The following is a 24,600-nucleotide window of genomic DNA, read 5'->3' as shown; positions in this document are numbered from 1 at the left end:
GCCACTGATATTTGACGCTTGGGGATCGCTTCTTTTTTTCGGAATTGATTCAGTTCGTATTTTAGAATAATTTTTTATTATAGACTTGTTTAAATGTTATTTTCTCGGCATCATGTGGGTACAATTATGTTTTATCTCGATTATATATATATATATATATATATATATATATATATATATATATATATACACATATATATACATATATATATATATATATATACATATATATATATATATATATATATATATATATATATATATATGTATAAATCTGTATATATACACATACACACACACACACACACATATATATTTGCTTTCTTTTGTTTGTTTGTTTGTTTGTTTGTTTGTTTGTTGTCTGTATTGGTACATGTATATGACCCTGGTCTACAAAACCAGTCATGTGGGTCAATTTTTGGAAATTGAGATTCACCTTAAAGCTGAATAAATGATCTTTCTTTCTTTCTTTCCACTGTATGGTTTGTTAGGATGGGACAATATATGGCCAAGATGCAACTATTTGACAATCTGGAATCGGAGGGTGCAAAATAATCGTCAACATAAATATATATACACACACATCCCTAGAGATTAAAAGCAACTACTATTCTACACAACTAGTTCAAAGTCAGAGCTGGAAGCTGTATGTCACGGCACATCTTTGATTTCTACCCCGTCACATAACAGAAATTTAACATGCATGGTAAAACACTAACCTAACTTAGCATTAAGAAAATGCATAGTTTATTTCCCCACAAATATGAAGATTATAAGTTCCTTTTAGTCAATCTGAAACATGAAGATATGTTTTGGTACTGTCTCTACTGAAACATCTGGAGTGCTTTCAGGAGTGACAGACATTGGTGTTTTTTTGTTGGTTTTGTTTTGGTAGTGACCATCTTAGATGCTTTTGAGCCAAGCTTAAAAATGCTAATCAGCACATGTTTAGCTAGCACAGTTCTGAACAGTGCTATACTTTTTTTTTTTTGCTTGGTAGTGCTTAAAGTTAGATTATTATTTTATTTCTTTTTTTACTCTTAAACACATTTACCTCATATACAAGCACTTTAAGCTCTTAAAGTATGCAGTCTTGTTTTGCTAACCGTAGACTACCCCCAGAAAAGTGCACGTCTTTTTTGAATCTTATTCTTCTGGAGTCTTATGGTTTTTGTGTGGATGAACATTTATGCATAATCATACACCCATGCCTGCCCTTCAGGTTAACTTAAAAATGCAAGCGTTATGTAATCTTTGCTCAAAGGATATAAACATTATGTAAAACACATTAAATGCGATGTCAGTAAGACCGAAAAGTACCTAACTCCGTCTTACTCATGGAGCACACGAATCTGATTCAATTTTTCATATCCCTCACACATTTTGGAGAAACTGAAGCTGTGGCATCCGTTGGTGAAGGAGTGATGGAAAGCTACATTTGACCAGATCTACTACAATCAAACTCATCCAAGTCTCGAAAGGGTAAGCATCCAACGAAATCAATTAGTTACTCTTTTGTACCTCGCTGCCGTTTCTTCGCGTTTCATTTGAACACCCCCCGCTGAAGATGAAGAGGAAATGACATCGCTTCCTTTGACAGGCGCGTTCCAAACGGCCGACGGGGTTAGGGACGATGGCTTTGGTTCAGAAAGCGCCTGTGAACCGTACGGTACATCACACACACTACGGAACAACCAAACCTGCTTTTAATAATACGCACGAAAGCACTTTTATGTTTTTATTCACAGGTTGTCGACGACCGTTATACAATCTCAGGTCAAAACGCGTTTTCCCGAAGTCAGACACAGCAGGGATTCTGGGTAAAGGGTGCGCTTGAAACGTTAGAAAAGAGCGACGCTGATGATTCGTGACATGTTTTCAGTTTACTCGAGAAATAATGAAAACTTTACACCAAAACATCTACAACACCGACGATGATGTAAGTGTAAAACATTTTTTTTTCCTTCAAATAGCGTGGCGTTTACAATTCAAGGGCAAGTCTGTTATTAGAAGTGATTTGATCGTTGCTCGTTCACATTCCGCCAACGATTGATCGCATGAATCTTCGCTACTGAAAAACGGCTATTTCACGCAAACACTGGAGGACCAGCATAGCATCGGGTTTATGATCTAAATGATCTCGTTGCAATAACCGGGACATAATTCCCGTTTTAGCCCACGGAGAACATTTTAGATTTGGTAAATTTAGAAGCTACCCCTCAATAAACTAACTTGTGCTTCCTGATTCAAAAGAAAAAAACATCGAAATACTGATAAGACGATCATTTATCATTTGAAGTACGCGCTTGTGACAATTTCATGAATCATAAACGTAAAAAAAAAATATTTTATAATAATTAGGACTAACTAAATCGTTTAAGACCTAGAAAAGTGCATTTCAAAAAAAAAAAGAAATGGCACCGTTAACAGTCATCTACAACGACTCAACAGAGGTCAGTGGATATCCAGTGTCTGAACAGAAACTACGATCGAGCTGTAAACATTTCGAATGAAATCGATCCTCTTACAGGAGAGGCGGTTTATTAGGCAGACAGCTAACCTTGGCATCAGGTCCTTGGATTGTTCACGTTACTTCACGCGCACAAACTCACATACTGCGCATAGATCCACGCGCGTACGCGACTAGAAACTCGGAAAATTGGTATTGTTGCCGTTGCGTTATGAATACTGGTGCAAAGCCCTCAGAACGGTAAGAACGAAGAAGACGGAGATTTATGATACCGATGTCCAGAATGTGCTTCCTTGCATTGGATCGCATTAAGCCACTTAATCCAATGCTTTCTAGAGACGCCGTCACACAAAGACGTTCCTGAAACCTCGATCAAGACCGCCTTCGATGATTTAATCGTATGACGGCACTCGTTAAATCATTTTAAAAGTAGCTGCGTTTGAGAGAAATCCCCAACATTATTGTGTAAAGTTGGCAATGAGACTAAGCTTTCAACCGTTTGGATCGATTTAAGACCTAATCTCTCTTTTGTTTAGCGGTTTAAAGAATAAAGACTTTGAATATGCGCTTCATGCAAAAACTCACCCAACTCTATATAACAGCGCATCCGTAGGAGCTAAAGGCAAACACGGCAGAGCGAAAGGGGCCAAACGTTTACCACCACGTCATTACAAACACTCCCGACGGCTGCTTTCTCTTTAAACGCTACTTATTTCAAGACGCGAGAGTCGAGAGTAGCTGCGTTCAGCAATCCCGGCGTTGGGGAGAGAGAATCTCATGCAAGTGTTCCCTAAAACGAACGAAGAAACACACGCCGAAGACTTCGTGCGTCTCGTGATCTTCATCTGAACGCTAAAAAAGGCTGGTAAGGCGATCAGCTTGTTGATGTAGCCGTTAAAAAAAAAGGACGGGGACAAAAAGGTAAGGAGAGTTTGGTGGTTATCTGATGCTGGAGAGAGAGTTTTGATTGATGTTGTAAGTGGCCACCAGAGACGTGCCGTTGCTGGTCACAGAGTCCTGACGAAGGGCTTCGAAGTAAGACGCCTGCACGGGTTTGTGACACTGCAGCACACGCCGGGCCTCTTCCGTCTTAAACCACTCCCTCTTCCTGCCTGAGGACAGCAAGAGACGTTACGGCACGGCTGCGCGGAATTATTCCGTTCGAAGAATTTTTAGCGCTCCTGATATAAAAATGATCGCTGCAGGACACTGCCTTTTCCACTTAAAAGCTCGGACCACCCCAATGTTGAAAAGCTCAATTCGTCTTCAGAACACAATTAGAGATCTTTTGGATGTAAACCGGGAGTCTCGGGACTGTCCCGTCGACTGCCGGACACAAGAGTTTATGAAAGACGTCGTCCCAAAATCAGTGCATCAATCTGAACGTTAGGAAATGATAAGAATACTTTTTGTTGAATGAAGTCATTATTTTTATTTTCTCCGAGCTTCGTAACCTTCGGACTGAACCGCTGACGGCAGATGAGCTATTCTGATGACGTCTTTCATACTTTCCTGCGCCTTGACGGTCAGTCAACGGGACGGTCGCAAGCGTTTTCATCTAAAATCTATTAAAAATTGAGCATTAATGACAACATTTTTATTTTGGGGTGGAGTAAACCTTTAATGTGGTCGCTGCCGCTATCAAAATAAATGACAGAATCACGGGACTGACAGCAAAACAGTATTTTTTTTGTCCCGTTCTTACCTATATTTACTGAATCCTCCCAGTCCTCAAGAACTTCAGTTACGATGAGAACGTAGACATATGTTCTATGCTTTCTGTCTCTGTTCTGTAAAGATCAACACGGTTTTTTTAGCAACGATTGCAATGTTTTTTTGTTTGGTTTTTTAACACATTTTAAAAAAATGGCTGCAGCTAATGATTATTTTGATAATAAACCAATCTAGAATTTCTTTGATTAACTGGATGTAAAAATCTAATTACAAATAAATGTAATTTAAAGAAGATTTATTTTTTTTTTTTTTTAAATGTTATTTCCCATTCTGCCCAATGTTGTGTTGGAATATAAACGTGAAATATTATAAGCAATTTTTCCCTGCTTTTTTGTATTCCTCACCTCCTTGTATTTTAATAAAAGGTGCTCAATATAGTTTTTAATTTTTTATTGTTTTTACTCGGTCAACTTGGTTCTGGTGATCAAAACCACCAAAGTTACAAAATGAGTTATTTTATTGTTTCGCTTTTGTTTGTACCTTATTATCATGAAATATGCATTTTATTTTCTAGTATAAGCATACTGCTGACATTTACTTGTGCATTATATTAGAGAAAAAAAAAGGTCACGTATGTAAGATACCCATCATAAAAACAACTCATCTCAACTTTTTTAATGCATTGCTGTGGAGTCAACTTTCTTTTATAATTCTTGTCAGAAAACACTCACCTCAAAAACGCCTACCAATCGTCCTAATGTTCCTTTTACTCCCGCCTGCGGGAATAAAACAAGCGTGAAACAAGGTACGGTTCGTCAACACTCGTTAATGTACCAGGCGCTAACAGGAAGCCAGACTTGTACAGCGTCATCTGATCTTGGTCAAACGTTATTTCCCGTACACTAGTGCATATTTAAATTTCCTGTTGTTTAAACACACATTAGCTCATTTATTACATATACACATATATATACATATATATATATATATACATATATATATATATACATACATATATATATAACATACATACATATATATACATACATATATATACATATATATGTATATGTATGTATGTATATGTATGTATATATATGTATGTATATATATGTATGTATGTATATATATATGTATGTATATATATATATATATATATATATATATATATATATATATATATATATATATATATATATATATATATATATATACACACATACACACACATATACCATATATGACCCATACCATGTGTTTTGGCCACTTCTACAAATAAACCCATGCTACTCCTGAGCGCTCACCTCCTCACACACCTCCCTGACAGCAGCGACGCCGGGCTCCTCCTCGGGCTCCATGCCTCCTCCAGGAACGATCCATCGATCCGGATGACTGCTGCTGCTCACCAGCAGCACCTGACACACACACACACACACACACACACACACACACACACACAATCATTTTGGATTCATTAAACTGGGTACGATGAGGTGACATTGTTTCACTCACACTCAACCAGCGATCATTAAACGAAACTTAATGTAAAAGCACCAACAAAATGCTTTCCGCATACCATGAAGAACTCCTAAAGTTCCTCCTCCTACGTTACAGATGTCTTAACGTCGCTGTAGTAATTAGCATCTTTATTTCACAACAAATAGCTTTTACAGCATCGCTGTGAAAACAAACCTGGTAAGAGACGGGGAGGATTTGGGCAGGTTCTTAGGGAATTATACATAAACAAGCACGTAATAGTTTTATTATTTAAACTTTACAACTCGACTGAATCTACTGTCAGATTAAGAACACTTAAAATGCATGTGCTGTAGCGTATTCTTCAACAGCTCAGGTAATGGCTACACAATGATTGCTGTAGAAATGCATATTAATATTTACAACAAAAAAAAAATTCCCATATTTTTTGTATAGGCTTTGCCCAAAATCTAGCTTTGACGCCTATTAGGGGGAATAATGCTTTCTTTAAATTCTATAACATTTTAACAGAGCAACATTGGAAAAAAAGATCCACTTCTACTAAATGCATCAGATTTAGATAATAAATTAAATACTACTGTAACAATATTGATGGTGATAGGCAATTATAATGTTTTTGAAATTTACATGATGGTGCAATGGCATTTGTTGCACATGTAAAACGTCAAATTCGGGTTAAGACCTCATTATGAGTTGGACGAGATCACAAATTCACTTTGTTTTTAAAGCAGTAACAGTTATAGTGTCGTACTGGCGTACATTATAACAGTAAGTTACTAAATACCGTTAGGTGACTTATTCTCTCGGAAACAAAACAGATGTGAGCAGATACCGTTTAGTGGCCTTACAATGCCCATATCCCTCACACAGACACGCACAACCGCACCTGCACACGTTATTAAGCGTATTTTTGTCGATATGTTTGTTAGTTTGACGTGAATAAAGCAGCAGTGATTGCTGGCGTCACCTCCTCCTCGCGCTCGCTCCTGAAGCACAGGCAGGCCGCGCGCTTCTTGTAGCCGTCTCTGTCGTAAGTGCGCGTCTGGTTGGACTTGAGCTTTATCATCGCGCTCAACCGATCAAAGTCCTCAACTGCTGCCAAGTCCGCGCCTCTCGCTGCTATCCCGCGCCCGAAAACCCTTCTACAGGCCCTCTGCTAACATAAATATTCCCTCCGTCTCTTCATTTTGTGAGTCTTGTGAGCTTGCCTCGCACAGACGCCATTACTCTGAGCTCTGCGTAAATTGCGTTGCATTATGGACGACCCCGAAGCGCGTTTCCGCTTCGTGAATATGACGTTGCGCAGTTTAGAGGTGGAACCGGCTCAAAGCGCAATAACAATAATAAAATAATAGAAATGGTTGTTAAGATCAGTTTTGTAATATTCGGAAAAAATAAATGTTTTATAAAAATATTATTAGTATTATCATTCATTAAACCAACTGTCATTGTGGAATGAACGGATACGTCTTCATAATTTGACAGAGGTCTTTGAAACCTTTCTCCGGCTCTGTGAAATCTCCAGACTACAAACGAAGAGTCAGGGGGCGGTCCGTGCTTTTTAGCCAATCAGAGAGCCCACTCTGTCTGTCAATCATTGGATTCGATTGGAATTATTGATATAGGATTGGCTGCTATGCCTTTTAGAAGGCGTGGTTTTTAAACTATTTTAGGGTGTCTTTCGAAACGAGTACACAGAAGTGTAAAAGCATGGAAAGAAATTGTGTGTGTGTGTGTGTGTGTGTGTGTGTGTGTGTGTGTGTGTGTGTGTGTGTGTGTGTGTGTGTGTGTGTGTGTGAGACAATGATAGGAATACCAGTAAATTTTGACCTTGTGGGGGCATTTTTTAGGTCCCCATGAGGAAACAAGATAATAAAACGTAAAGAATTATATTTTTTGAAAATCTTGTCAGTAGTTTCCTGTAAGGGGTAGGTTTAGGTGTAGAACAATAACACATACAGTCTGTACAGTATAAAAACATTACACCTATGAAGAGTCCCCATAAAACATGGAAACACAACGCGAGTGTGTGTATTTATTTAACATGTACAACTTTTTTTCTAATATTAATAATTATAATATTGCAAAATCATGATACTTTTATTCAAAGCGACTAATAAAATCAACAAAAGACCAATGGCATGTAAATGTTTTTTTAAAAAAAAGCTTTTTTTCATATGCAGTCTGTATGTAGATATATGATATATGATCGATGTGATATATGCTATGATATGATGTGTGACATGACAAGAGACATGATACGATACGATTATATGTGATAAAGAAGTGGCGACATCTGCTGTTCCCGGCGTTCAATGGGAGCGCTGTAACTCCTCCTCCCAGCTCCTCCGTCATCGTTTCGTTTTCACCGCAGGACCTGCTTTCCGTAAACACTGACAGAGGAGCTTGCTGTCAAACTCATGACTTGCGTTATAATAACTGGATTTAATAAGTCTCCTCGCAGTGAAGAGACACTGCTCGGGCTCTTCTGACCGGTTCAGGTGGGTTCGCTTTAACGGCTCGACGGTGAATTTTGACTGGTCTCGATGCTTTCACGTGAGTCAGCAGACGCGGCCGTGTTATTAGCGTTCATAAATATCACGACGGGCTTGAGCTTATCGTTACTGCTCGCCGTAGTGATGCGGCTAACGTAAACGAACGGTCGCGGGGCATATATGCGGTGTTTTCCCGCATAGTCGTGTGCGATGTAGTCTCGTTATTGTAGCCGTTTTCTTTCCTTTATATAAATATAAGTTTGCCTTGTAAGTGACTGAAGACAGCCCTGTTTTATAACTGCTTAATAAAGCACGACGGCCCAATATAATTGAACGTAATCTTGCTAACATAGGCTACGTTAAAAACAATACCGCAGTATACGCTCACACACATACCATAACCATAATAGGTCTACTAAACTTAATTAAATTATGCTAAAAAAATTACCTAAAATTGCAAAACTATCGTAGTAGTTTTTTTTGTACAGCTTTAATTGAAATAATAATAATAATACATACATACATACAGTACGTTTCACAACGTTGCTGTATTACAGTAATGAGTAAACACAATTACAAAAAAAAAAAAAAAAAATCCAATTTTTTATTTTTTTAATTTTGAAGCGCCCTGAACTTGTTTGGCACAATTAAAAGGTGTAGTAAAAGGAAATGTGTACGCCCGAGCAAATAATCTTTCTATCTGAGAAAAAGTAAATAGGAGAGATCCGATGAAGTCTGAAATAAAATGATTGACAGCTGTTTTGCAGCGTTCCTGTCTGCGTCTTCTTCCACAAATAAGTGTGTTCCGTTGGATTTGACAGTCACTGGCGAGGGCAGAGAGACCATGTGGGAGTCACATGAGTGCAGAAGATGAGCAGTAAACAGCCCCGGTCTGAGTGTGTTACACCATGAACGGCACCACTCACCCCCCTCACACCGTCAGCGGAGACGCCGCCATCAGCTACGTGCTGGTCCCCTTCTTCCTCATCACTGCCCTCGGCGTTGTTGCAGCAGTGGTAGGTGGCAAATCGGTGTATACTAGGTAGCATGCATCGGCAGAGTTTACTACATAGCGTGCATCAGCAGTGTATACTAGGCAGCATGCATGTGTTTCTAATAGTGTCTCACTTGGAGAGGAACTTGAAGTGGATAGAGTATGGAGTAATTTGATTGAGCAGTACATCCAGAAACACAAAAGGCCTTTATTCTTTTATGAATGCGTCTCGACCGCGAGTAAGCTGCATCTTTGCTTACTTCCACAGCTGAAGTAGCCTACAGACTTTATGAAGTGGTGTAACTGGTTTATGCGTGTTGCAGGCATTGCATCTGTAGTAATGCTAATGTCTTATTGTTTTATAGGTGATGTACATAAGACGAAAGAGGAGGTAATTCATTACAATTATTAAGATATTAAATGTTTGTTATTTAAAAATAGTTAAAAACAGTTTTTGATGTGGTTTATAACGTACTGTACCGTTTATAACGAAACGAAATCCATAATTTTTTCCAGCACGGTCTAAAGATGATCCGTGTCAAATTTAGTAAAAAAAAAAAATTGTTTTTCAACACGAATCAAAATGGCGTACAGGAAGTTCAGCCAATTGTAATAAAATAAGGATTGATGTTCTCGACATGATCCAGTTTCATTACAATAAGCTAAAGTCAACAAAATTATTGGCGTTTTTTGGATATTTCATTATAACAAAACGTGGTATGGTTATCCAATTCTCTCCATAACGTATTGGAAACGTGATCTCAGCCTTTTTTGGCGAAAATCGGATGAATCGTCTAGGGCGAGTTCGAAAAAGTAGGTTTTACGAACAATTGAAAATACGCGACCTTACGATTTTTGAATTTTGGTGTCCATTTGAATCGGCATAAGGCAAGGAATCAGAGGAAAACTAATTTTCCTTTTGTGGCTGAATGGTTCAAAAGTTAGTAGCATATGCTTTTTGAAAGTACCTGTTTGATACCATTCGGTGCTTTGATACGATCGAAAAAAAGCGCTTTATAAATAAAAGTTTGAGTTACAGACTTCAGATTTGCTATGGACACTTTTGAGACTCTCCTCCATCGCTGTGCCAAATTTCACAACTTTCTTGAGTAGAACATCAGCATATTAAGGCCGTGTGACACCGGAGAAACTGGAGACGTGATGCTGCGAATAAAATATATATATTTGACTATATTACTGAGTTGAACGAATCCAGCCTCTAAAACGCAGAAGTAGATGAAGGGTCTAATACAGCGACAGATGGACTTTTTATCTTCTGCCTGTGTGTCTGTGCGCTTTTAGGATTGATAGACTGCGGCATCAGCTGCTTCCAGTTTACACTTATGACCCAACCGAAGAGCTGAACGAGGCAGAACAGGAAATACTTTGGAAAGAGGAAGACACAAAGGTAATCCATCCTGTTACGAAATGAAAAACGCTGACTCCCGGCGCACTATTGAAAGAAAATGTCAGCGCAGCCATATTAATGCTTTCATCTCATTCAATTGATCTACAGTGACAGTGAAGACGTTTATAATGGTGTAACACATTTCTATTTCTATTAAACAAAAAAACTGTGAAGCAGTACAACTGTTACATCGATAACACTATTTTAGCTGTAGCTATTGCAGCTATTTTCACAGCAAAAAATGACGAGAATATAAAAGGCGAAGTCAAAAATCATCTCTTTTTGAGCCTCGGAGGATCCTGTCCAAACTCTTGCTGTACAATTACAAGAAAACTGTTTGCTAGAATATGATTATGTGCTTAAGCATTAAGATTCGTACTAAAGAAGCCAAACCTGATCGTTGTGCCAATACTTTTGATTGGAAAATAGTCATTTTACAAATGCATGCAACACTTACTCAGATTTCCTAACTAAAACTAGCACGTGGTCAACTTTAAGCAAAATACATATTTTAGAGGATACGTCACCTTTTTATAGATATAGATCAAGATAAAAAAACATATATATATATATATATATAGACAATGTGATTTTGCGGCTTTTTTTCTGTGTTTGGGTGTAAATCAGTGGTTATTTTTGGGATACTTAATCTCACAGGAATCACAATATTTGTGATATCAACTTTACATTTGGAGCATAACTTGGTTAGACACATGGCTTTGTTTTTATCACAGTACTTTTCTAAAGTATTTATTTTATGTCAAATAAAAACAAATTAGTGTACTGCATTATCCGCATTTTATTTTATTCATATATTTTTAAAAGCTTTGACTTTCAGAGAACTGTGTTGTAACAAGCATTAATAAAAAAATGTACTGTTAAAAAAAAAAAAATTAAGCGAATTTTTTCCCCAAAAGGGGCGACATCCTGAGGAATAAAAGCATTAAAATAAAAGTAAGAGTCAAGTTTTGAAAAAAAAATAAAAAAAAAAAAATTTTTTAATCGATAAAAAAATTAAAAATATATATATATTAAATATATTAAACAATTAGCAAAAGCATATGCTCCTTTGTTCATTTTAATTGCTTTCACTGTCTTCATTGCTTTGGATAAAAGTGTCAGCTAAATGACTAAATGTATGTGTATTATTTGAGTCCCAATAACATGAGAAATAGCAAGAAATACACCTTCTGCTGTCTCTTTACGGTTTCGCTCTTTATATGGTTAAGAGTTGATTTAGACACATGACCACATATTTACAACACGCCTGTTGTAAAAAGCCTGCGCGAAACCTGTTCAGCTTTGTAATAAACTGCATCCAAATATGAGCAACCTTTTTTTTTTGCATTTTCAGGTGGTCCAGGGTTGGATGAGAACGTATCAGCAGCGCAGACCCCTGCTCTCCAAGGACCCTGATGCATGAAGATCAGCTTTGCACGTAATCTGTGAACCTGGTCAATAACTGAACGCCGTCTCATCGTCCCACGTCGCAGATTCCCAAGATGGACATTTTTGAGCAATAAGCTACTGATCCTTCTGAGTCTGAAGGAGCTTTAGTGACATGAGAAATCTATAGGCAAGCGATGGGATCATATTGTTCACCTCAGGTCTCTTCTCATAAATACGGTCCAGCTGAAGCAGTCTGAATAGCGAGACCCGAGAAGGATGTCAATACGCCACTGTGTTACGGTTTTTTATTTATTTTAGCTGTGTGTATCCTGCTGATATTCTGTGCTATTAAATCCTCAGCAGAGCTGTTTTACTGAGTGTGCATGAATGTGATCTGGCACTCAAGGATCTCTTTTATTTTTCGTTCTCCACGTAAGTTTGTTAACCCACTCGTTTCCTGAACGCTGGATGGGCTCTGAAAACCTGTATCTATTTTTTTATCTAAGATAAAAGATAAAAGTGAATTTACAAAAAAAAAAAACATCTATATATATTTATAGAACCGTTGCCGGAAAATATGTTTTCAGATGTTACTGTGAAAAAATGTATCTACATAGTTTTCAAATAATAAGCCATTTTCTTTCAATGTGAAAATAAAGAGAAGAGTAATAACATGCAGTAAATTTTAGAACAAACTAATGTGTTCATAATTGATTCTACATTAACATAATATGGTAATACGCAATACTGTTTTGTAGACCTTTACAATTATTTGTATTATTTTGGGCATAATTTCCGTAGCTATTAATATTTCATAACTAGAGCAGTGAAAGGAACAGATGTCTGTAGGATGTCTGCAGTATTAGTATTAGTTTGCCAATGTCAATTTTGTTTATGTAGCACAATTAAACACAACCATAGGCTGACCAATGTGCTGCACACACACACACACACAAAAATACACAATAATAACTAAAAGAAACAATACAGTAAAAAAAACGATCTCGCTGATTCAATGGCAAATCAAAAAGGTAGGTTTTCCTGTCTAATTACTATTCATGAGCCTCTCTTCTGATTGGCCTGTTTCTTTCTGAGCGACGCAAGATCAGGCCAATCAAATATTACGACGTCACAATTACGTCAGCGCTGTTCTATGAAGCCTGATTAAACGACTTCAAAAGGTCTTATATTCATCTAAAAAAGTAGTTGTTGCAGGACTATTTTTTCCTAATATCTTAAGACCGATAAGTAAAGAGCCTATAATCGGCTAAAAACAGAAGGATCTAGGTTCTTAAGCAGGGAATAGAAGGTTTTAAACACAGTAATACAGAACTCAAAACATTGATTTATTACGGTCACGAGATTGAGACCCACTGTATCAAAAACGTGTTTCAGTAAAATATGGTGGAATAAGCATCAATGATACAATACAGCATTCATCATGTTTTTGCGATACACTCTGAAAAATTAAAGGTGCTTCACAAAGATTATAAAAGAGTTAAAGAACGTTTGACAGAAACTATTCTTCCATTTCATCACTCAGAAAAACCTTCACCAATTTAAGAGTAATATCAGCTGCAACTATTTGTAACTTAAAATCTATAAGCAACATATATATTGTATGTTTATGTATTTTAAGTATTTACACAAATCCTATTCTCTCTCATACACACATATACATATATACATACACGTTTTTGTTTTGATCCAGTTAAGTTAAAAACATTGATTTAAGCTATTACAGTTCATCTAGAAAGTGGCTTAACTTAGGTAGAAATGCAAAAAATTCTGAAGACTCCGTAACCATTTGGATAGAGACTTCGAACCAATTTGTTTTCTGTGGTTGGGGACAAAACATCAAGAGCACTATTTAAGGTTAGATCTCAATTTATTTTTTTAGTCGTATGGCACCACTTAAAAATCATACAAGATTTAACACGGGGAATTGCACCGCTTAAAAACAACCCTAAAATAAATACAGTCACACAAAAGATATGTACGAATTCTTAACTTTATTACCATTTCGAATATAAATTCCTGCAGTCCACAATAGAAAATGCAGAGTGTACACATTGAAAAGACTGATCCCAAATAAGTTGTGTGCATGGGCACATAAAAACAAGACATCGGTATTGAAGGGGCATGTTAAAAACCACTGCGTCAAACAGCCATAGTACCATCATGATCTACTTAATGGGGGCTCAGAGCTAAGCAACTAGCAGGATGTAGTTTATTATAAAGAGAGAGGGAAAAAAAAAAAAAAAAGCCCTAACCTTCAGGTGCCACACTAAACCATTTTGTCCATGATATAACAAATCAAAAAGTCAATTCAGTGCACCAAACAAGTACGTATAGAAAAATAAAACTAAAAACACACAAGCCTATATTCTCTACCACAGTCTGTGAACATGTTATGCATCTCTCGGACTCAATGCAGTCATTCCTGTGGTGTGTCCAGACATTTATATATGACAAAAAAAAAAAAAAAAAGGTTCTGTTCATTGATGCACACTGCTGTAAGCGAAATCAGTTTAAAATGAAAACGCAAAAAACCCCACACCGGAGACAGCTGTAAATGGATCAGAAACGAACACGCTTGCCAAAGGCTGCACTGAGACCAGTTGAACATCGTCAGGAAAGAGAAGAGTAATCCGTCATAGGCTGTTGTAAAGTGAGGTATGAATGTGACGGTCAAGTCCAGAGTAGAACTGACCTGGTTGCAGTATTCCGGGTTTAATTAACCATGTTTGTAGCAGCATTAAGTTCTGAGAGGAGACCCAGTCACTGGACCGATCAGCGTTCCCTGACATGGAATTTAACACGTCAAAAAAAAAAAGAAAAAGAAAACAAAACACATCAAGCGAAAGTTGTCTGAGTGGACTGTAAGGGACAGAAGAAGAAGTTCACAAGGACTTCGTGAGCAAAAATGGAATGATCTAGCATGTTCAAAATAAAAACGTAACTGCCTCCAATCCGTGAATTACACAGGCAGACATTTAAAAGCACTGCTGGTGTCTAATTATTTGCGGTGCCTTTTTTTGGGGGGAGCAAAGAGGAGTTGGTTGTAAAAACCTAGCCATTTCCACAATTAAAGCCAATCGTCTTCCTCCAAAAACGACATTTTGAACGCGGCCAGATGAGCACCGTTCCGTAGCACGTCCAGGAAGTGAACTACGAGAACGGACCAAGAGCGACTACGTAGTTTTTCGCGGGCCAGTAAATTTAAATCGCAGGAATCGGCGAAATCATGATGGTGGCAAGGGCATCGTTTAAAAAAAAAAAAAGTTCTCACAACAAAGCATTCGATGATATGTTGATTACAAGTTAAAAGTCCTCTAGATTATGCTCACTCGAAAAAACAAAAAAAAAACGCTCGTTTAATTTCTAGCTCGAATCATGGTGTAGCTAAAAAGTATAACCGGAGACGTCGAGTTAACCACACACGCACACGCAACCCAAGTAAAAACGAGTAGGTCAATTCACCTTTGTCCAGTACACAACGACATGAATTTCACACAACCTACCATATTTTAGATTTAGTCGTGTAAAAATAAACTTGAATTCAAGGCCTGAAACCATTTGTTTGCGAAAGAGAGGAAACGTCAGTATTTTGCAAATCGCTTTGTGTCAAGCCGCCATCAGAGCATATCTTTGTCCAGTATAATGACAGACACTTTCGACCAATTACCCATTGAGTGCGAGACGTATACGTACACGCATACACGTGCGCATGCATCCGTGAATGGACATACAGTATTTTGAGTCTTTTTCCAGTGGTGTTACACAGAGAAGGCGCATGAAGTGTGCAGGCCTCCCTGATGCTAGGGGGCACTAGAGCGTAAAGGTGAATTGGAGGGTGAGGGTGGCACTAGTGTAAGGGGAAGAGGGAGGGGGGAGGGGTCAGTCCAGCTCTGGTCAACAGGAAGAAATAACGTTGGATTGTGAGGTAGCACGAGTTGCGAGTTACTGTTCCTCTTCCTCCTCCTCCTCTTCTTCCTCAGAGGACTTAGATGGCTGCTCCTCCTTTTCCTGAAGAGACAGATGGCAACAAGAGGTCAGACAAGGATGGGACTTGCATTGTGGCATACAAAATGTAAATCAGGTTGGACAAATGTTGAATTTAACAGACATGGTTTTTACAACGGCATGCACCTTTCAAAGCTTGCTTGAATTGTCTTAAGAGACTGCCACAGATTCAATCCCTCACAGCCTCAGTTTCACTCTTGTCAATTAAATATGGTCCTCTCTTAACTATAGGCATCATTTGTTAATGGGCAAGTATTTCCTTGATCTTTGGGGGCCAAATGTGACTGACTGCAGTCTGTCTATCGCTAATAAAAAACAAAAAATCCAAAACACTGAGTCACTGACTTGCTCACTCATAACCTGCTCCACTAACGCAGAACACTCCTCTAGGTAACTATGGTAACACTGCTGCTAACTTCAACACTTTCTGGAAATGCTTAAAGTGGACATATGTGGGGAAGACGATAAAGCGATAAGTTGACCTAAAATTTTTTAATTGTCATTGTTCAACTTAATTTGTTTCAAAGGAACAATGTGAAAATATGATAAACTCAGAGCTCAAACCTTCACAGAGTTCCAAATTCATGAGAGCTCTGATCCTCTATAGAGAGCAAGGGAACTACCTCCGTCAATAAAACAGTGCCATCAGGGGTTCAACCATACTTTTACAAAGCTACAAGAAACATGTACAGAAGAATACAAAAGTTACCCCAAAAGCCTTCTCGTAGCATTGTAAAATTGCTGATGTCACGTGGACTGTTTTAATGATGTCCTTTAAGTTTTGGACCTCAATCGTTGTAGTATCCTTGCTCTCAATGGGTGAGTCAGAGACAAACGAGGTCTTGCAGTTGAACAATGCAAAAGGTGAGTAAGTAATGAGCAATGCAATTTTTGGCTGAACTACCCTTGTAAAGGCATAAAAAAAAAATAAAAAAAACATTTTGCATGTACCTCCACTCTTCTAAATCAGATCAGATCCTCCTGTTTGAATGACTAAGTGGAGGAAACGTCCCGGCATGGCCACGATAACTAGTAGTGTGACTCAAAGCCAGAGGTTCGTGTGACTCAACTGGCCCGGATTCCTGCGGACATGTTTGAATGAAGAAAACTACACTCTAGCGCCAGAAGCGTGCCTCATGTGAGAGGAATGCAGCACAAAGACACGGGGCTGATGACTACACGGTGAGCTGTCGAGGAAACGGGGGCTCTGCCAAACTAACTTAACAGCAAAATAAAAGGCTTCGAGATATTTGATCTGCTCCTATAAACAAGACCTACAAGGGAAACGAAGGGGGAGAAAGAGCTGCGCGAAATCCCTAGCGAGAAGCAGTCAAATATTTTTGTTGTTGCCCGTGGCAACTTCCCACCCCACAAAACACCCGTTCAGCCTTGTGGTTTTTCGCTATAAATGCCCACGAAATGCACTATACAAATGAAAACTCACCGCTTTCTTGGGCCGTCCTCTGCGCTTCGTCCCTGCAGGTGCCGAAGCCGTTGCTGTTTTCTGAAAGAGAAAGAGAGAATAAACGTTGTGCTACGCGTGCAGTCGAGCACCAGAGAGCGCTGTTGGGCTCATGCTGGCAGGGGGCCCAGGGGCAGCGAGTTCATTGGCCATTATATTGGAAACGGACATGAGCAGCACGCAGTGCACTTCAGTTCGCCAGCCACCTGGTCCGGAGCTCAGAGACAGCTGGTACGAGCGGGCGAGAGAAACGGCAACACACGCGTGTGCACACACACATAAACAAAAGGGAAGAGGTGGTGTGTGTGTGTGTGTGTGGGGGAAGGGTCGGCGGGTCAGCTGTCGTCATAACAATGGATGGAGGGGAAGGAAGGGTAGAAGCAGGGGGTGGGGTTATCTCAAAGACTGCACTGCTGCCTGTGCACCTGCAATGCACAGAGCCTGCTACGCCACAGGAAGCCAGCAGGAAGTCAAAAGATTCAACCGGAATTGAGCAACTGGTTTTATCTGCACGCTCTAACAAAAACAAACTGATCGGGTCACACTATTAAACAGAAAAGGAAAAAAAAAAAAATGTATAAATATGAAGAGCTACGAAACTGCCTGCAAACAAAGCAAGTTGGGCATAATTACACTTATAAATTAAACGTTCCAGAAGATTCCATAGACTCTTCATTCACACTTTATATTGGGTGGACTACTACGTAGTTGCAGCAGTAAATAAGTACAGTGTACTGCAGAACACTTTTGCTACTATTGAGGTGACTACAGATAAAGTTAGGGCAGGTTTGGTAGTGTACATGGGTTTAAGGTGTAAGGAATCAATGGTGTATTTATGAATAATTACAGAAATAATTTACAAATCTAGGTTCATAGTTATAAGTGTAAAAACAAGTACAATGCAAAAATCATGCATGTACACGCACACACACACACACTATAACTGCATTATATCAAATGTTTAATTTACATGCAAGTGCAGAGTAGTTAGGGTCGCCTAATATTAAGTGGGACCAGATCTTACACTAAACAGACTTAGCAGTAACACCTTAAAATAATGTAACCAAGTATTGAGTAATATGAATTAACTAAATGCATTTACTATAGGGTTATGGTGATAAGGGCTTGACTTAGTTAAATGCATGTAATTATGCATAATTAATTTTTATTTTAAAAGTACGTTAAACAAAGAAACATTAAAATAGACTGCTACCAAATTCTTCTTTACGTGTCGACCAATTCTGTGGAAATGTTCTTTAGGGACCACAGACACCCATAAGAACTTATTGTTAGCATGTAAACTCAGAGGGCCGGAAGACAAGTGCAGCTTTGTTGGTTTGTCTTTGATGGTGGTTTTGTGCACAGCTACCTCCTGTACGATACTACCAAGACGTTTCTACTCACTTTGCCCCGAGATGCAGTGGAGCTTGGCTTGTTCTTGCTGCCCTTTGGTCTTCCTCTAGGTCTCTTCGGTGTGGGAGACCCACTTGCCTCCTGCTGCAAGAAGATTGAGAATTATAAGCATTTAGAAAAATCTGTGCACAAACATGAGTCAACTGTGGGTTTCCACGTGCTACTGGTGGATAATTTATAAAGCATCCGCTGTTCAAAGTTAACAACTGGTTGCTACTTTAAGACCAACAGGTGGCATGCAGTCATTGGTTGCCAAAAGAGAACCAAATACACTGCAGACAGCCACGGTCCAACTATACCAGACCGCTCAGGGTCAGTGTAAAGAATATTTCCTGCCGGACATATGCAAGTCATAGTGCAAGCGTATCAAGTCTGCTTGTCTTCAAACACGGCAAACCAACTTTGCGTCAATGCAAACCAACATCTACATTATCTGATGTACAAAAAAAAAAAAGAACAGCACACTTGTCACCATTTATAGTCTGTCATTTGACAATTTTACAACTGCACAATGCAAAACAGAGCCAGAAAAAGTGGGACGACAATATGGATGAAAAACTTAACCAGCTTGAATAAGCATATGCAGCTAACCAAGTTCTCAAACCAATCTATCATATTACCTTGCTGCCTTAAGCATGCCAAACAGATGCACTTCAGAATTAAATAGACAAATTTGCAGATGTACAAATACGCATGTGGTTTTTCTGTAGTGTAGTGAAGAAACTAAGACAGTGGTGCTTAATAAGTAATCCATCTTCTTGCATGATGGTGGCCATGGATTACTACTCATAGGCTCTGATTACATGGGTGAGTAATAGAAACTTTAAACCCAATGCACTCTTGAGGCCCTTATGACTGACAGCGGGACGAACCAATCAGACGCCGGCGTTTCCCGCTGGCCAATCGGCGCGCGGCTGAAACAGTAAGTGGGTTACCGCTGGTTTAAAGAGATCATGTTACAGGCCTTGGTCATTCTGCCACTACGGATGACCACTGCACATGTTAAGCGTGTGCAATCGAGTTGAAGATGCTCCAACACAAAGATCTTAATATAGCTTATTAGTTAAGAGCTTTACGAGATTAGTAGCACGCTGAAAAAATGGCTTGGATTTTCTCAGCCCATGTGCAAGACTTTAAAAAAATAAATAAATACATCGCTCGCGAGCATAACTCAACACAGAATAAAAGCAGGGATTCGGTCCCGTCAATATGAAAGACACCGGGCCGCTGAAAACCAGAACGCTCCGTGCAAAGCAATACCTGTGGGTGTTTTCGTGGTCTTCCACGTCCTCTCTTCTCCGCTCCGTCTTTCTCTTTAGGAGCCACTGTGTCCTTGCCAGAATCACTCATTTTGCTTTACTGAAAAGCTGCATGCAAAGAGAGTCGCTCGATAAGCACAATCGTTCCACAAACACAATATCTGGTATAAGCACAGTAACTTACAAATTACAACGCGCACGTTCGGTAAAAGGTAGAAATTAACTTTACAGGGAGCGTAATGAACAAGCGCGCGGAACGACCGGCTTCCCGTTTGTTTACAACACGCGCTAGGCCTGAGCTCGCTCTAATTCAAACCCGACACGACGTCGACTACAAACAAAAAAATATATATTAAATAGCGTCCGTTTGAGTCGTTGGATTTTAAATACCTTAAAATAGCAAATCTGAAATCCGTCGGAAGTTCGCCGTGTTGCGGCGGAGCTTTAAAAGAGAAAGCTAAGAGGCAAACGGTTTCTACGGATACCCCGCGGTTCCAGTGCGAACCGGAACACGAACGCAGCGCGCGATTCGCGCCCTTTTAAATCCCCGAGCGCGTGAAAACACGATTCTGTTGTTTACACTGCGGAGAGCGGTGGTCGACTAAAACAGAAATAGCGGGCAAAAAAACGAAGCGTAAGACCATGGCTTTGTGTAAAACGTCGTTCGAACGATTTTATACAAACTATTTTAGCCATTCGTTTCGAAAGCCCAAAAGTTTCGTTTTTAGAGAATTGCTACGTTTCGCTGTATACAAAAACAACGTTTCTTTGAGAAAATAGCAGACTGCGTTAACTTGCTATACCATTGCGCAAGTAATGAGTTACAGTGAAAAACGCGCCACGGGAGCCCGCCAATCTGTTTACTGTTTGTTAATCCCGTTCAAATGTGCCTCAAAACAGACAAATCTCCCCCATTTCTGTTTTCTATTACTTTTATTGCTCTTGTAGAGAACGAAAAGTGCCAAAGCTTGATTTGAAATAAACGAGAGAGATTTAAAACCTACCCTTTTAAAAGGAGCGGTCGGGACGGCGTCCAAAGCGTGTAAAGCCGCGCGGTCTGCGAGCTGCGAATGAATGAAACAACAATCGCCTTCGGGAGTTTCAGGGGCATTTCACAGGGACTTCCACACCGGAAATAGACGAGGGCGGGGAAAAGCGAGGAGGACGTGCGTTTGAATTGTCGGCAGCCAGTCAGCTGCGTCGGTGGTAGAGCCCTGCCAATCACGTCGCATCGGCGCCAGACACAGCCAACCGTTTTGGTTTGTAATGTTGTTACAGGTTTTTGTTGTTACCAACCCCCTCCCCTCCTTTTTTTTAAAGGTTGGTAGTAAATGTATTGTTACCCTCTTTATTTTAGAGCGATTTTAAAATCACACGCTAAATTTCCAGCAGGCACATTTTTTCCCTTTAGAGTAAAAAAATTATTCCGAAGACTCTTAAATACAATAAAAAGAAAATAAAAAAGTATGCTTTATTGCAACGTGTGTTTTGTCGTATTTGTTTTTGCCCTCTAAAAATCAAGAGTCACCGTTGAGCTGAAATGCATTTAAACTAGCTATTTTAATGCTTGGATGATCATTCGAAGCTACACATGAATCTAGAATGGTTTCGCGAATCACCTTTTAGTTCCCTATAATATTTAACTGACTAGAATTTGCTCTTTGCCAGTACAGTTCCTTTAAAGTAAAATTCTGTATTAATTTAGTTACCTGCGTGGTCTTACTATTAAAAACAAAATAAGGTTTTCTGAAGAACATCTGGGACCAGCTGCACAAACACAGAGATATGTTAAGACTGAATTAAGAGCTAGTTTCCCCAGCTAGCGGTTAACCAAGTGATATCGAGCTTGAGCTACTTCTTTATATTCAAATTTAGAGCAATCTACATTTTTTATGACCAGTCCTGACAATAGATGCAGCCTGCTTTTATCGTGGAGAAAACAAACATACGCTATAATATTGGGTCCACACAACAATGGACTATAACTGCATGGTTTTAGAACAACACTGGGGTGAACTAACCCTTCATTTTTAGTATTCCCAAACCATTGTAAGCCGTTGAAGTTCATCGATCAGTTGTGAGAACCAGCCAAAGAACACATTACTCATCAAGACCAACATTACTCACGTAGCCAATGCACTTAAAGTGACATTCGCATTCATTTAAGATCAGTGCACGAGCTAAACGAACAGCAGCACAGATTCAAACGTCTTCCACGAACACGAGTCGACTCATCTCTGAATGTCCCGAGATGTCCCGACCCTTCAGTGACCCGAATGCGCAATAAGCTAAAGTTACTTTGGATTGTCCCTTGTGGATTGTTCTTATCCATGTGTTAACACCGATCTATACGCTATCAAAAACAACTCTGGTCTGACACCGTTACCGCATGCATTTAAAGAGAAGCGTTAAAGAGATGCGACTTGAGAAAGGCCGGTCTTTTCCTGTCGAAGGCTGTAGGCCAAAAAATGCGTCACATTTACAACACAAAGTGAGGTGTGATGCTGCAGCTATCCGCAACCCTTCTTTGGTCAATATGCATATTGTGTTGCAAATAGGAGTGAAAGCGCAGCACCGTTTAGCACAGCCTCTGGCGCGTCTCACCGACGTGTGTTTTCACAATGGGCCGTTTGGTCGACTGAGGCATCTTTTAAATGCAAAACCGTGCCACTTTTATATAGCATGCAAATAACATGACTAATTCACCCATCCTCGCTGCTTGCAGACGAGTCACTGTGAGTCAGAGAGGACGCTCTAATCAAATTATAACCTTCTGGAATTCGAAACTGAAATAATTTTGTGAATTAAAGAGGGAGGGTTGGATGACAAACAGGCAAAACATTCCTGCCTGAGTATTAAATTAGTTTGAGGTTGTTTTTCATGGGCGCCGAGGCTGTTCTTTCTGAGCCATTTGTCATATATTCACATTTATACCTCAAGCGATACGCAGAGGAGGAAGTATGAATGAACAGCTGTAATGTTTTTTTTCTTCTGCTCAGCATGTGCTCTTCTGGCACTCTAACTACTCGCTTATTTTCTCCATGCACTTCCTGCTTTTCCCGCCGTGTCTTCCATCCCCCACGCCCCTCACACACACACACACACACACACACACACACACGTTCTAGGAGCTATTCACAACTATTGCATTACGTCTTAAACCACCATATGGTAAAACTTGAAATAATAGATCACGACAGTGTCTTGACTTAAAGAGACTTAGCATTTTTTATTGCACGCTTACAATAAGGCGCAAGTAGATGAATAATAAAAAACAAACTCCATTTATCAAATAAAAGCAGTGAAAATATAAATGCAAAATATGGGATCAAATGTTTGGGACTACACTCTGAAGCTATAAAAGCTCATTACAAAGATGTTGTGTATAGATTTGCCTATTTTGCCTTCATTTATAGAGGACAGGAAGTGATACGTTTGGAAAATAATAAAGATATTTGTTCGTCAAAAATAATTGGCATCAAATACATTTGTTTTAAAACAGCAGAATGGTCGCTAATGAATCCGTATCATTTATTACAACGTTTTCTTTTCCGAAGGCGCTGTGGAAGATGCACTTTTGTGTATATGTATATATTTGTAGCCTATTCAAAAAAATTGAAACCCGTGCATTGTAAAAGTTGGCATACACCTTGTTAATGATGGGACAAGGAAAGTTGTCCCATCCGGTTTCTGAAAGATAACCTATATATTAAGGTATAAGACGGATTGAAGAAGCATTTCTTTGTCACTGTAAAAAAAAAATATGAATGAATAAAATAATAAAGGTATTAGTCAAAGCTAAAGATAAATCGCAGTTAAACAGGCTACAGAAAATTCCTTATTAACAAATTAGCTTATTGGGCTCTATTAAACAGCTGGTAAACATGCTGCTGCTCTCATATAGAGGTTATCCATGAATTTAGTTGCATTTCACTACCCCCTGCTGTTTACAGTCCCCGTTTAAAGTACTTTTATACCATTTTCAGTCACTGCGGCGATGTATGTGTGTAGACTCAACCCTCTGGACCGAAAGAAAGTCGTACATGAGCGTAGAAGTGGGTGAATTGTTCCTTCGGACGGACACCGTCGCAGTGTTTTTCTCCGTTCAGTCGTTAATCACAGACGGCTGCCGCGGTCACGGAGCCGCATCTCCGCCGGTTACTCAAGAGTTTGACTCACACACACACACACACACACACACACACACACACTTCAACCATTCGTACACAAACACGGTGGGCTGGCCCGCGGACAGAGAGCGAACATTTATTTTTCTGAATGAAAGCAGAGGAAGGAAGCGGGGCACAGAAACGATCCCCCGCCATTTTTAAAATCTGATTCACTATTACTGAGTCAACTCTGAGTCAGGCGAGCGCGGGCAGCTGAGCACATGTGTCTGCTAAAACCACACTACACAGATGCAAATCTGAGAACAACCATGTAAAAATACTTTTATTGTAATTTATCATTGGTAATTGAACTGAATGAAGTACACTCATCTCTTTGTTACGGT

The 24,600-nt window shown here is 39.3% G+C and overlaps 3 protein-coding genes across 7 annotated transcripts; 1 reads left to right on the top strand and 2 right to left on the bottom strand.

Moving 5' to 3' along the window:
• Positions 1-1,864: 1,864 nt before the first annotated feature.
• Positions 1,865-6,898, bottom strand: nudt3a (nudix (nucleoside diphosphate linked moiety X)-type motif 3a). Its single transcript, XM_043225165.1, has 5 exons — positions 6,609-6,898; positions 5,449-5,559; positions 4,876-4,920; positions 4,176-4,260; positions 1,865-3,582 (listed from the first exon to the last, which is right to left on the bottom strand). Exons 1-5 carry the CDS (start codon positions 6,705-6,707, stop codon positions 3,410-3,412), a joined length of 513 nt encoding a protein of 170 aa, XP_043081100.1. The 5' UTR covers positions 6,708-6,898; the 3' UTR covers positions 1,865-3,409.
• A 1,087-nt stretch (positions 6,899-7,985) lies between these two features.
• Positions 7,986-12,320, top strand: smim29 (small integral membrane protein 29). Of its 4 annotated transcripts, none has more exons than XM_043225561.1 (5): positions 7,986-8,142; positions 8,958-9,152; positions 9,496-9,521; positions 10,433-10,538; positions 11,893-12,320. In XM_043225561.1, exons 2-5 carry the CDS (start codon positions 9,045-9,047, stop codon positions 11,959-11,961), a joined length of 309 nt encoding a protein of 102 aa, XP_043081496.1. In that variant the 5' UTR covers positions 7,986-8,142; positions 8,958-9,044; the 3' UTR covers positions 11,962-12,320. The 4 variants fall into 4 exon arrangements, with proteins under 4 accessions (XP_043081496.1, XP_043081498.1, XP_043081497.1 ...); XM_043225563.1 differs by having other exon boundaries at positions 7,990-8,142; positions 8,904-9,152; XM_043225562.1 differs by having other exon boundaries at positions 7,994-8,142; positions 8,893-9,152.
• A 1,476-nt stretch (positions 12,321-13,796) lies between these two features.
• On the bottom strand, positions 13,797-21,223 carry hmga1a (high mobility group AT-hook 1a). 2 transcript variants are annotated; one of them, XM_043225320.1, is made up of 5 exons: positions 21,092-21,223; positions 20,089-20,195; positions 18,820-18,912; positions 17,398-17,457; positions 13,797-15,956 (listed from the first exon to the last, which is right to left on the bottom strand). In XM_043225320.1, the coding sequence occupies exons 2-5, from the start codon at positions 20,176-20,178 to the stop codon at positions 15,891-15,893; spliced, it is 309 nt and encodes a 102-aa protein (XP_043081255.1). In that variant the 5' UTR covers positions 20,179-20,195; positions 21,092-21,223; the 3' UTR covers positions 13,797-15,890. The 2 variants fall into 2 exon arrangements, with proteins under 2 accessions (XP_043081255.1, XP_043081256.1); XM_043225321.1 differs by lacking the exon at positions 21,092-21,223 and adding an exon at positions 20,478-20,863.
• Between the last annotated feature and the right edge of the window lie 3,377 nt (positions 21,224-24,600).

This window comes from Puntigrus tetrazona, chromosome 23, assembly GCF_018831695.1.
Source record: "Puntigrus tetrazona isolate hp1 chromosome 23, ASM1883169v1, whole genome shotgun sequence".
Classification (NCBI taxonomy): Eukaryota; Metazoa; Chordata; class Actinopteri; order Cypriniformes; family Cyprinidae; genus Puntigrus; species Puntigrus tetrazona.
This window is presented reverse-complemented; position numbering and strand designations above follow the sequence as displayed.

Excerpts from the sequence above, each read along its gene's own strand:
- nudt3a (XM_043225165.1), bottom strand. The coding sequence starts at position 6,707 with ATGATAAAGCTCAAGTCCAACCAGACGCGCACTTACGACAGAGACGGC. Across the intron at positions 5,560-6,608 it reads GGAGCGAGCGCGAGGAGGAG|GTGCTGCTGGTGAGCAGCAG; the intron begins GTGACGCCAGCA and ends TGTGTGTGTCAG. Across the intron at positions 3,583-4,175 it reads GGAGGATTCAGTAAATATAG|GCAGGAAGAGGGAGTGGTTT; the intron begins GTAAGAACGGGA and ends TGCTGTCCTCAG.
- smim29 (XM_043225561.1), top strand. The coding sequence starts at position 9,045 with ATGAACGGCACCACTCACCCCCCTCACACCGTCAGCGGAGACGCCGCC. Across the intron at positions 9,522-10,432 it reads TACATAAGACGAAAGAGGAG|GATTGATAGACTGCGGCATC; the intron begins GTAATTCATTAC and ends GTGCGCTTTTAG. Across the intron at positions 10,539-11,892 it reads GGAAAGAGGAAGACACAAAG|GTGGTCCAGGGTTGGATGAG; the intron begins GTAATCCATCCT and ends TTGCATTTTCAG.
- hmga1a (XM_043225320.1), bottom strand. The coding sequence starts at position 20,178 with ATGAGTGATTCTGGCAAGGACACAGTGGCTCCTAAAGAGAAAGACGGA. Across the intron at positions 18,913-20,088 it reads GACCACGAAAACACCCACAG|CAGGAGGCAAGTGGGTCTCC; the intron begins GTATTGCTTTGC and ends ATCTTCTTGCAG. Across the intron at positions 15,957-17,397 it reads GAGGACGGCCCAAGAAAGCG|GAAAAGGAGGAGCAGCCATC; the intron begins GTGAGTTTTCAT and ends CTGTCTCTTCAG.